The following is a 13,536-nucleotide window of genomic DNA, read 5'->3' on the forward strand; positions in this document are numbered from 1 at the left end:
ATCCTAAATGTAATTGAAACTTTTTTCAAGGTCCAGGGGTTAGTAAAAGAACCTCTCTCCTAAAGTGTGTCTGGCAAGGTATGACTGGCAAGAAGGGACTAACCCCTGCCTTAACAAGTTAAATCTCAACACAGAGCAGAAACAGATGCAGCATTATCCATTATCTTAACTTGGGTTTTCCCTGGACCTCTGATTCTCTAATGAACACAGCTCCCTCATTCATGATTTCAGGTAAAATCTTGTCAGAGCTGAAAACAGATGAATTCTTGTTGTGCTACTACTCTTTAATACCCAGGTATAATACCACCAGTATTTTTCAAAGTCCTTACTTGGACCATCTATGCCCTTCCATCCAACGGAACATTTACAGACACTGGGCTCTCAGGCTGTTGAACCAAATGCAGTACCAGCAAAGCCGTATCTTCCCCTGGTGTCCCTGCTTCCAGCGTAGTGTTCTGGAAAGGCTTCTCTGTCATGCCCATTTGACTCTAATTCAGTGTCATTTTACCTGTGGTCGAGGGACATAATCACAAGCCCAATTCTCTTTCACCTCTCCTAAACTTCGTGCTTGCCACTTCTAATCTTCTCTTGCCTGGGAATTAGAGGTTTATTAAAAACATTTGCAGAATGAGAGTTTGAGGGCTCCTCCCACGCATTAAAATACATGCATTTTCTGACAACCATTTTGGCTGCTCATAGGTTCTCAGGTAATACTGCTGGAAGCTGAGTTCAGGATAAGTAAGAGGCTATTGTGGTAAAGGTCCCTCTGCTAGAGGGAACTTTGGAGCAGGGATGGCATTTACTGAGTACTTTACGTGCTCCATTTGCCTTGAATATGGATATACTTTACTCCTTACTTCTTTCAGGTATTTGCTCACCTATGGCCTTATCTGTGACACCTTCCCCAACCACCCTCTATGAAATAATATTCTCCATTCCTGTCTTTCACTAGACCTCATTTGTTGCTTTATTTTTAATCATAGCATTAATCAGCTCTTGGTATGCAAAGAATAGTATGTTTGTTTATTTGTCTATTGCCTGTCTCTGAGACATGAATGCTGCATTCATGAGAATGGCAGTTCCACAAAGTAGTTGGCTTATCTGTTTTGCTTAGGTACTCAATAAATATTTGTTGAACAAACACTCCAAGGGTTGTTAAATACATTAAATATCATGCCATTTTAATTTTCCCTACCCTTCAAGTCACATATTCCCAGACTTTTTATAGACAGAGAAACTGAAGTTGGTTACTCAATACTTGGAGAGCATAATGTCATGGTTAAGAGCATGGTTCCTGGAACCAGCCTGGCTGGCCTACAGTGCGGCTCAGCCACTGCCTGTCTCTATGATGTCAGGCAAATCACTGAACCATTCTGGACATGGAGCTGCTTATCTGTAAATGGCAATAATGATAGTACTGCTTTATCAAAGTTGTGGTGAGGGCCTTCTATCTATAAAGAGCTTAAACAGTTCAGGTCTCATAGTAGGTACTACATAAGAGTTACATAAATAAAAATTAAATCTTAGCTGAGGGTCACCTTATAACAAGCACTAACTTTCTCATTCTGATTTCTTACTCATAGAATGACTTCCTGATTGTAACCAGGCTTTCCGGTTCATCCATCTACAGAGGAAGTACAGAGGTAGCTATTCTGGCCTGTGTTGCACAGTTACATATTTCTTGTCATAAATTAATCAGTGAGTTTTGGTTAATGTGCTAACAAAATCATGGTTCTGAACCAGTAAGACTGAGGCCGAAGCCCAGACAGTGTCACAAAGACACACCTCATGCAGTTGCTTGGTTAGTGACCTCCTAGCCACCTTCTCCAAACAAGACCACAACTTTTTATTCAAATATCTACAACACAAGCTGAGTCACTGGGGAGAAGGAAGCACTGCCTGAGAACCCTTTTCTCTAATCAGCAGAGCATGGAGAGAGATGACAGGCAGGAGAGTTTCCAGGGAGAAGCGAATGCTTTGCCAGCCTCACAGCCCTCCCTCCGCTCCCTCCACGACTTCGGAATGGCACAGTCACTGTTTGTGGTCACAAACAACCTGCTGTCCAGGTTTCACTTGAACAGAAGGTGGAATGTTTCACCTCACAAAGAGCCTTGGCCCTCACTTGAAGGATAGAGCCAAGTGCCGAAGCCACAAGCAGCCCACAGGCATTCGGCACTCCCTGAGGCATCTCCCTCATGTTACCTTGCCCTGGTGATCATGTTTCATTTCCCATCCCCGCGGCAGCTCTAGCTGTTTGTTCGCGAACATGTTGAGGAATCCCACAAGGTCCCGGTTATGCTGGTAGCGTTCAAAGTGGTGGGTGTCCCGCCGGACTTTGGTGATCATGTGCTTCAAACACGTGTTGTTTGTAAACATGCGGTAGGCACTCTAAAGAAAAGAATGGAGAACCCATGTTAACCCACTTGTGACATGCAGAAGCACCAGAAATACTACACATGGGTATGGCTACTCTTCCAATAAGTAATGAAATGCATATATAGGCTTCGACAGAATTCTAGACCCATGTATGGAAACAGCAGACAGAGCAAAATATCTTGAACGAAAGAAAACATAAAGACCACAGAAGGTAAGGCAGTCTCCACAGCTGGTGTCTAGGTCTCTTCTTTTAAATTTTTTTTTTGTATTTGAAGTTCTGGGGTACATGTACAAGATGCACAGGTTTGTTAAATAGGTAAATGTGTGCCATGGTGGTTTGCTGTACCTATCAACCCATCACCCAGGTATCAAGCCCAGCATGCATTAGCTATTTTTTCCTAATGCTCTCCCTCCCCCAACCCCACTCCCCAACAGGTCCCAGTGTGTGTGATGTCCCCCTCCCTGTGTCCATGTGTTCTCATTGTTCAGCTCCCACTTATAAGTGAGAACATGCGGTGTTTGGTTTTCTGTTCCTGCGTTAGTTTGCTAAGGATAATGGTTTCCAGTTCCATCCACGTTCCTGCAAAGGACATCATCTCATTCCTTTTCGTGGCTGCATAGCATTCCATGGTGCATGGTGTATACATACTACATTTTCTTTATCTAGTCTATCATTGATGGATATTTGGGTTGATTCCATGTCTTTGCTATTGTGAATGATGCTGCAATGAACATATATGTGCAGGTATCTTTGTAATAGAGTGATTTATATTCCTTTGGGTCAATACCCAGTAATGGGATTGCTGGGTCAAATGATATTTCTGGTTCTAAATCTTCAAGGAATTGCCACACTGTCTTCCACAATGGTTGAACTAATTTACTAAAGAACAAGCATGTTGTGGAGTCTCACTACACATGGGCCATTAAATCCTGAAGCTGGTTTTAGGAAAGAAACACATAGTCAAAATTACACGACACTGGAGATGAATATGCCACCTTACAGAGAGCCCTGACATAGCCAGTTTCTCCCCCAGTATTGGACTAGGTTATTGGCTCTTTGAATGAGTGCCAGATGACACAAGTAGTATATACTTTAGGGCCAAGTTGCATGGAAAAATGCTTGCCATATATTTCTATACTAGAAGGACATGCAATGGAATGAGCTGCTCTCACTGACCATCACACTCAACTGAGATCACAATAGACTGAGGTTTTAGAATCTCACCCTTCATAGAGGCATATAAGCTTGGTGAATGGAATAGCAGGCTGAGGTGCCTAGGCTGTACATCTCATTCTTTTTTCTTTTTCTCTCTTTTTCCCTGTGTATATTTGGTTGGATGTATATAAATGAAATACAAGTTAAAAAAAACTCCACTACACCACTACACAGAAAAGCGATTGTTTTATCTAAAACCTTACAGTCTTCATTTCTATCTTTAAAGATGATTCCACAAACTGATTATAAGTCATGATTGTCCACATATGAGTCAGTCAATAAATATTTATTGCACAATACCATGCACAAAACAGCAGAAGAGGAATAACTGTACGGCAGCTGTTTCCTTGAATCATCAGAGGGAATATGATATTCATGAAACTGACCAGGCCGTGAATGATCTATCCTGGAACTGTATTCTTCTCAGATTGATTCAAAGGGCTTTGGATTCCTTTTATCTTTAGTGTCTCAGGGACACTAGACTGAGTCTGGAGGTCTTCCAGCTTTATGTGTTCTGTTATCTATTTTAGTCTACATTGTATGGGTTCTGTTATCTATTTTAGTCTAAACTTTATGGGTTCTGTTATCTATTTTAGTCTAAGACAGCCCAAGGCAAACCACAAGGACTCTAAAGTCTCTGGAAATGACTTCATTTTAATAAACATTTATTGTCTTCGCTGTGCCCAGTACTGTGGTCATTATTAGGGATCAAAAGAGGAATGAGTATGAAGACAGTCAACAGTACTCCAGTCTTTCTAGGATCCCTCAAGATGTGTCATGTCCAGGTCAAAGCATTTATTGCTGATGTGAGTCCCTCTAGAGCTTTCTTCCCTTTGACACAGCAACTGGCAATGTTTGAACAGGGATGCTCCCCAGTCTGGCTCCCTGGGTCCCTGAGTGACCAGAGGGACCCTGATAACCTGACTTGGAATAAGAAGTAATCCTTTGTTAGCTTAAGCCACAGAGATTTGTTGGTCGTTATTGCTGAAGTACAACTTAAACTATTCTGATTGATTCACCATCATTAAATACTTGTTCCCTATCAAAACAAATTAAAGGAAAGACGAAAGGAAGGGAGGAGGAACGGAAAAAGAAAGAAGACCACAATGAACCATCCTTGAACCTTAGTTCCTCAGTACACTTGAATATAAAGTACTTTGGAGTCATATTTCAACCGACAGTCTAAATGAGAGGAGGTTTTGATGGCTGTGAGCAGTTGTGTGGTTCAGAGCAGAGAGTACTGTCAATGCAGGCAGGCCTATGCAGGGGCTCTGGGCTATTAGAGAGCACGAGAGAACAGGAAAGTGATACCATGAAAGCAGAGAAGGAAATAACAGAAGTTGGGCAATGTCAGAAAAAAACCTAACTTCAGCTAAGTAATAGTTTTGCCTCTATTGGCTGACTGCTTTGAGTTTTAATTACAATCAGCAAGGCAACTGTTTTCTACATTTGGCTCAGTGTTGCTGATATATTTTCACATAAGTCATTGCAAGTTAGAGTTCTGAGACCACACTAGTTTGTGTAGGGATCATAGTGAGCTTTCAGGTCTAACTACCTAAGAGTAAAACAAATATTAAATCTCTTCAGGGACAAATTATTTGGGGGATAATTCTGTCAGATAAATCATTACATTAACCATTGTTCTAAATAGGTATACCTTTTTGTCGCCTTCACTGCTCCCTCTTCTCGCTAAAATAAGTAAATAGGCCACATTCTGATTTCTTATCTAGAGCACCAGAAATGCTCCTCACTTTGTTAGAAAAGAACTTCATTAGGGCAAGAAGTAGTGGCAATTAAGTTAAGAAACCCATCCCAACCTCAGGTTTGAAGTAATTCCCTGGGGCTGAATAGCTCTTTAAGCACAGAAATCTTAATGCTGGTCTTATAATTAATTATGCCCTTTCATCTTCCTCCTCTCCACTCAATGAAACATGTAATATGGTGCCAAACACATCCGATCTTTGCAAAGAGCATCTACCAAAGTAATTCAAAGCAAGAAAGATTTCTCTCAGTAACTAGTAAACAACCTTTAGATCCACACTCTTCAAAACTCAAAAGAAAAAACACAACACTGAGAGGCTACACAAAAAACACCACACAAAAACAAAAACACACCTAGACACCGATATGTCTATAAAAAAAAAAAAAAAAAAAATGTGAAAAAAAGCACATATATATGTATACAAAAAAACCACATGTATAGAGATATATATATAGAGTATATATGTGTGTGTGTATATATATATAATTTATAGATCTACAGTTTGGGAAGGATATGTATACTCCATATAGAACTACAGTGCAGATTCTAGTCTCAGCTCTGTCACTCAGAGAGACAAAGAAAACTACTTAATCTCTGTCTCAATTTGCTTAACTGTAATATGGGATAATAATAACTCCCTTGCTTTCTCCATAGGCACGTGAGATTCAAATCCAGTTAGACAAAGGATGGTAAAGTAATTTGAAAAGGTCAAAATCACTTTACGAATACAGGCTATAAGTAAATAAAAATATGTAGGGGATTATATCTATCATACCTGTGCTATAACAGATAAAGAGAGTGGCAAAATTGTTCACCACTTTTAGTCTTTAAAGATCTTGCGCCAGCTAAGCTTCATCAGTTATGTGCTAAGCCATGTGCTAAGCCCCGTGCTAAACCCTGAGGATACAGAGATGAGCAAGGCCTGATCATTCAAAAGGATGAAGAGGGAGAATTATAGGGGGAGGTGGAAGGAAGAGATTTCACTGGAGGCAGAAAGAGTTGGAAAAACAAAGGCCACGAGAGTGGTGAAAATACCGAAACACGCTGACAGAACGAGCCGAGGTAAGAATAGGAGCAGTCCAAAGACCCAAAACCACTAAACAGATAGAATTAGGCTGACAAGAGTTTAGTCTTCATGGAAGCTGATATTGACAAAGCTGTGGGTTAAGAGAAAAGAGGCATATTTATTCTCCTGGGGTTTAGTGGTTCTAACTAGGTGAGGATCCTTTTCTATGTTTGTTTGTTTGCTTGCTTATCTTATAGAAAAAGATGCAGTAAATGAATCTGATATTTTACCTGAAACAAAAGTAGATTAGAGAAGAACCCATGATACCTATTTCAAAACATAGTCTCATGATAATGAACAGAATTCACCTGGGAAGCTGCTGCACGTGGACTCGAGCAGTTAAGAAGAATTGGTAATTGTTAACAGTAGACAAAGCCCCTTTAAATGATCTCTAAAGGAAACAACACTTTGTTTTCCTTTGACATAATTTAAATATTCTTTTTAGTTATTCCTTCTCAATTCCAAAAATCCCTGTTCCAAACTCCCTCCTGGTTGTTTCTCGTCTTCCTAGCAAGAAATAAACACTTGATGGTTGAGTGAATGATCAACTGAATTTCTTGAGTGGAGTTTTGTTAAATAACACTCCTTAGAACTTAAATGTGTTTTTGTTTGGTTACATGTTTGTTTGAGGTTGTAGAAGTAAATGTCATTGCCATTTGGCAGCAGAATAAGAAAATTATATGCAAATACTCAGTTCTTATCAACTGCAATACAAATAATAATCAATCCCCTCTCCTTTTTTTGCAGGTTTTCCTTAGTGTTATGATGACCAAATGTCCTAGATTACCTGGCCCAGTCCTAATTTCACCTAATTCTGTTCTCTTCGATAACATAGTTAAGTACATTACTGATAAATAAAATCTTTCTTTCATATTTCAGAAAGCCTTCATCAAGAATAGGCGTTCTGAATTCAGGTCTGGAAAAGCACGTCACCGAAGCTACAGCAAACGTCTCTCACATTCACAAGGGAGCAGATTTGAGCACTTGTATACATTATTCACTAAAAAAATTTAATATACACAAAATCAAGAAAAGTTTGCATAATAGGTAGGCACAGATATGAAAAGTCTTGTTTTATACAGTCTGTCTTCATAATATTTTTAATTTTACAGGATTTACATTGTTTTCATCTAGCTAGAGTAAAATGGAAGAGAATTTTAACATTAACAAAACTAACGACAAATGATCAATTCCTCTATTTTGCAATAGCAGGAATTCCTGAGTTTTAAGAATATACTTGTGGATTTTGGAACAGTATTTTTCTTCATTAAGTACTAAGAAACTTAAATGATAGAATTAATGTATTTTTAGAGCTCATTAAAAGCCACAGTAGTAATTATTTGGCATGTATGTTGGAAAATTATTCAGTTGAATATAATGAAATATATTTATGTATGACATTAATTAGACAAATACAGGCACATGAGCTATAAAAGACATGGCACTAATAACTAAATCTTGAATTTACAAGAGAAATTGTTTGTCAGAACAATTTTGAAAGAAATCTGATCACAACCATTAGAGGGCAGTAGAATAATTCCTAAAGCAACCACAATGCAAAAAAAGAAAGAAAAAAAACCCACAAAATTTTCTTTCTCAAGTTTTACTTTAGTGTTATGACAACCATATATCTATTTAACACTTTTCTTTCCAATGAGGATTACTAGGTATTACAACTACACGTAATCTGTTTTTCATGACTTTCTTTCAACATAAACTGATACCTTCAAGTCATTAAAAAAAAAAAAGGTTAGGAAAATTATTAAATTCATTCCTTTTGCATATTGAACATTTTCAATAATACAAACAGGGAATTCACTGAAAGAGGTGTAGATCATAAACAATTCAAGCAAAGAACCCTAGACAATAAATCTTAAAATACAGAAATCAAATAAAAGTTTATTTTGTAACAGTTTCTGTTAATCTAGGAAAAAAGAAAACATTCCAGCAAGTAATGCCCTTTAGAAAAAATTGTCTGAGTTATCTCCATTAATTCATACCTTGAGACCTCTAGCAAGACAAATCCAGCTACTTCAATAGCTCCCATATATAAGTCAGGAAAACAATACTTCCTAAACCCGCAGAATTTAAGTCTTATAGAAATGTACAAATGCACAGCATGGATCATCTTTTTAGCTAATACGAATGCAGTTCAGTAAGAGGAAGAAAAAAATTAAAACGCTTTAGAAAGAATACTTTGAAAACAAACTAGGCTATCCAGCAAAATAAATTCTAAAATCATGCTCAACTAAAGAAAAAGGAAACATGACAAAAACATGAAAACAAAATAAGTTTAAAAAAAAAAAAAAAAAAGAAAGCCTGTAAGCTGCTTAGTATTTTCATACTGTTAAAACATGTTAGTTGTCAAAAGTCCAAGAGAGTTATAGTTGTGACAAACAAGGTAAGGGCATTTAATGCAAAATCTCTTTATCCTAGGAGTTCCCAGACTACAGGCCACAGAACAATTGTATCAGAATCACTTAAAGGGCCTAAAACAAAACAAAGCAAAATAAAAACAGACTGCTGGGACCCACTCCAGACCTACTGAACCAGAATCTCTAAGGTTTGGGTACCAAGAATATGCATTTTATTTTTTAAACTCACCAAGTTTAAAAACCACGGCCTTGGGCCGGGCACAGTGGCTCACGCCTGTAATCCCAACACTTTGGGAGGCCGAGGTGGGTGGATCACGAGGTCAGGAGATCGAGACCATCCTGGCTAACATGGTGAAATCCCCCGTCTCTACTAAAAATACAAAAAAGTAGCTGGGCGTGGTGACAGGCACCTGTGGTCCCAGCTACCCCGCAAGCCGCGACAGGAGAATGGCATGAACCCGGGAGACAGAGCTTGCAGTGAGCTGAGATCGCACCACTGCACTCCAGCCTGGGTGACAGAGTGAGATTCCATCTCAAAAAAAAAAAAAAAAAATTTCCACAGTCTTATATCACAACCCAATGACTATTAATCCAATATCTACTTGAAACACTGCAGTGATGAGGAACTTGTATGAAAGAAGGCAGCCCAAAGAGAGAAGTTAGAATTCTGTGCTTCGTGATGTCATTGGTGGTCTGACGTTGACCACAGTGGGTGTATTAACACTACAGAAATCAGGAAATGCAGTATCAGGGCTTAATTTATTGTTCCGTGGGCTGTCTAGACTACACGTGGGCAACCTACAGGCCCAATGGCTACCTGTCTGTGTTTATTAAAAAAAGTTTCATTGGAACACAGCCAGGGCCATTTGCTTACATGTTGTCTTTGGGCCAAAAGCCTAAAATATTTACTCTCTGGTCCTTTATAGGAAAAGTTTACTGCCTTTTTTTCTACTTAAGGTCCAGACTTAAGAAATTAATGGAGAAAATTAAAATGCAGATGAAACTTCAAATTGTGCTGTTACATTGCAAATAGCACAAACACACATAAAATGAAGAAATGTAAGTCTAGTATGCAAAAACTATTGACAAAGGAATATGAAATTCCAACATGTCTCCCTTGTTACACTGTTGTCTTTGCTTGTTAATGCAAATGAAAATATTCTTGTTGGAACTATACTTGTTCTTCAATTACCACTGTAGGCACCAAAATCAACAAACCATTCAGTGTCTCTTTTACTATTGTTTGTAAATTATAGATATCTATATCTATACATACATAGATATCTATATCTATACATACATATATAGATATCTTTCTATATATATATCTCACATGCATATATTTAAACATATACAAACATGTGTGTATAAAAACAACCTACATACACACAAATACACACACACTTTTTTTCTCCAGAAAACTCATGAACACTGCCATGCAATCAGTTGCTCTTTTTTCCTTCAACTTTTAAGTTCAGGGGTATGTGTGCAGGTTGTGCAGGTTTGTTACATAGATAAACGTGTGCCATGGTGGTTTGCTGCACAGATCACCCTATCACCTAGGTATTAGGCCCAGCATCCATTAGCTATTATCCCTGATGCTCACCCTCTTCCTATCCCACCCCTGACAGGCACCACTGTGTGTTGTTCCCTGCCACGTGTCCATGGGTTCTCATCATTCAGCTCCCACTTGTAAGTGAGAACATGTGGTGTTTGGTTTTCTGTTTGTGTTTTAGTTTGCTGAGAATAATAGCTTCCAACTCCATCCATGTCCCTGGAAAGGACATGATCACATTCCTTTTTATGACTGTATAGTATTCTGTGGTGTATATGTACCACATTTTCCTTATCCAGTTTATCATTGACGGGCATTTGGGTTGATTCCAGGTCGTTGATATTGTGAATGGTGCCGCAATGAACATACATGTTCATGTGTCTTTATAATATAATGATTTATATTCCTTTAGTTATATAACCAGTAATAGGATTGCTGGGTCAAACGCTATTTTTGGTTCTAGATCTTTGGGGAATCGCCACACTGTCTTTCACAATGGTTGAACAAATTTACACTCTCACCGACAGTGTAGAAGCATTTCTTTATCTCTGTTACTTCGCCAGCATCTGTTGTGTTCTTACTTTTTCATCATGGCCATTTTGACTGGCATGAGATGACATCTCATTGTGGTTTTGATTTGCATTTCTGTAATGATCAGTGATGTTGAGCTTTTTTTCATATGTTTGTTGGCCGCAGGTATGTCTTCTTTTGAGAAACGTCTATTCATATCCTCTGCCCACTTTTTAATCGGGTTGTTTTTTTCTTGTAAATTTGTTTAAGTTCTTTGTAGACTCTGAATCTTAGACCTCTGTCACATGGACAGACTATGAAATTTTTCTCCCACTCTGTAGGTTGTCTGTTCACTCTGATGACAGTTTCTTTTGCTGTGCAGAAGCTCTTTAGTTTAATTAGATCCCACTTGTCAATTTTTGCTTTTGTTGCAATTGCTTTTGGCACTTTTGTCATGAAATCTTTGCCTGTGCCTATGTCCTGAATAGTATTGCCTAGATTTTTTTCTAGGGTTTTTATAGCTTTCAGTTTTACATTTAAGTCTTTAATCCATCTTGAGTTAATTTTTGTATATAATGTAAGGAAAGCGTCCAGTTTCAATTTTCTGCATATGGCTAGCCAGTTCTCCCAGCACCATTTATTAAATAAGGAATCAATCCTTTCCCCATTGCCTGTTTTTGTCAGATTTGTTGAAGATCAAATGGTTATAGGTGTGCAGTCTTATTTCTGACTTTTCTATTCTGTTCCATTGGTCTATGTGTCTGTTTTTGTACCAGTACCATGCTGTTCTGGTTACTAGTACAGTTGTAAGTTACTAGTATAGTTACAAGTTACTAGTATAGGTGTAAGTCAGGAAGTGTGATGCCTCCGGCTTTGTTCTTGTTGTTTAGGATTGTCTTGACTCTTCAGGCTCTTTTTTGGTTCCATATGAATTTTAAAATAGTTTTTTTCTAATTCCATGAAGAATGTCAACGGTAGTTTAATGAGAACAGCATTGAATCTATAAATTATTTTGGGTATTATGGCCATTTTCACAATATTGATTCTTCCTATCCATGGGGATGGAATGTTTTTACTTTTGTTTGTGTCTTCTCTGACTTCTTTTTGAGCAGTAGTTTGTAGTTCTCCTTGAAGAAGTCCTTCATTTCCCTTGTTAGCTGTATTCCTAGGTATTTTATTCCTTTTGTAGCAATTGTGAATGGGAGTTCATTCATGATTTGGCTCTCTGATTGCCTGTTGTTGGTGTATAGGAATGCTAGCAATTTTGCACATTGATTTCGTATTCTGAGACTGAAGTTGCTTATCAGCTTAAGGATCTTTTGGGCTGAGACTATGGGGTTTTCTAGACTTAGAATCATGTCATCTGCAAACAAAGATAATTTGATTTCCTTTCTTCCTAGTTGAATACCCTTTATTTCTTTCTCTTGCCTGATTGCCGTGGCCAGAACTTCCAATACTATGTTGAATAAGAGTGGTGGCAGAGGCCATCCTTGCTTTGTGCTGGCTTTCAAGGGGAATGCTTTCAGCTTTTGCCCATTCAACATGATATTGGCTGTTGGTTTGTCATATATGGCTCTTATTACTTTGAGTTATGTTCCTTCAATACCTAGTTGATTGAGAGTTTTTAACATGAAGTGATGTTGAATTTTATCGAAGGCCTTTTCTGCATCTATTGAAATAATCATGTGGTTTCTGTCTTTAGTTCTGTTTATGTGATGAATCACATTTATTGATTTGCGTATGTTGTAAATATACTAACCTTGCATCCTGGGGATGAAGTCAATTTGATCTTGGTGGATAACTTTTTTGATGTGCTGCTGGATTCCAGTATTTTATTGAGAAGTTTTACATCGATCCTCACCAAGGATATTGGCCTGAAGTTTTCTTTTTCTGTTATATCTCTGCCAGGTTTTGGTATCAAGATGATGCTGCTCACAGAATGAGTTAGGGAGGAGTCCCTCCTTTTCAATTTTTTGGAGTCATTTCAGTAGAAATGGTACCAGGTCTTTTTTGTATCTCTAGTAGTATTCAGCTATGAATCCATCTAATCTCAGGCTTTTTTTGGTTGATAGACCATTTATAGCTGCCTTAATTTCAGAACTCATTATTGGTCTATTCACAGATTCAATCTCATCCTGGTTCAGTCTTGGGAGGGTGTATATGTCCAGGAACTTATCTATTTCTTCTAGATTTTCTAGTTTATGTGCATAGAGGTGTTTATAGTATTCTCTGACATGGTTGTTTGTATTTCTGTGGGGTCAGTGGTAATCTGTCCCTTATCATTTCTGATTGTGTTTATTTGAGTCTTATCTCTTTTCTTCTTTATTAGTCTAGCTACAGTTGCTCCTTCTTGAAGTCTTTTTTTCTCCTATCCCGTATTCCAATCTATTAGCAAGAATGTCATCTCTGTCTTCAAAATATATCCAATATTCATCCACTTTGTCACCGTCTCTGCTGCTAACTGCATTAGCCCAAGCCACTTCCATGCCTTACCACGGGACTTTTTCACTTAGTCTCCCTGATGCCAATATTGCCCTTGAAAACCCATTCTTTGCATAACAGCTAGAAGGAAATTTTAAAACTCTACATTATTCCCATATAGAAAACTCTTTCAGAATAAAGCTCAAATGCCTTGCCAGATCATGCAAGCCCAACCTTCTGTAGCCCTGCTTGCTT

General features: G+C 38.1%; 1 protein-coding gene across 2 annotated transcripts in view; it reads right to left on the bottom strand.

Annotated features, from left to right (window-relative positions):
• Nucleotides 1-13,536, bottom strand: part of HECW2 (HECT, C2 and WW domain containing E3 ubiquitin protein ligase 2) — a 402,520-nt gene that overhangs the window by 93,345 nt on the left and 295,639 nt on the right. For both annotated transcript variants that reach the window (XM_011997186.1, XM_011997187.1), the window contains one exon: nt 2,203-2,388. In XM_011997186.1, the coding sequence (XP_011852576.1) occupies nt 2,203-2,388 (186 nt within the window). The remainder of the gene's footprint in view (nt 1-2,202; nt 2,389-13,536) is intronic.

Source organism: Mandrillus leucophaeus, unplaced genomic scaffold (genome assembly GCF_000951045.1).
Source record: "Mandrillus leucophaeus isolate KB7577 unplaced genomic scaffold, Mleu.le_1.0 Scaffold532, whole genome shotgun sequence".
Lineage (NCBI taxonomy): Eukaryota > Metazoa > Chordata > Mammalia > Primates > Cercopithecidae > Mandrillus > Mandrillus leucophaeus.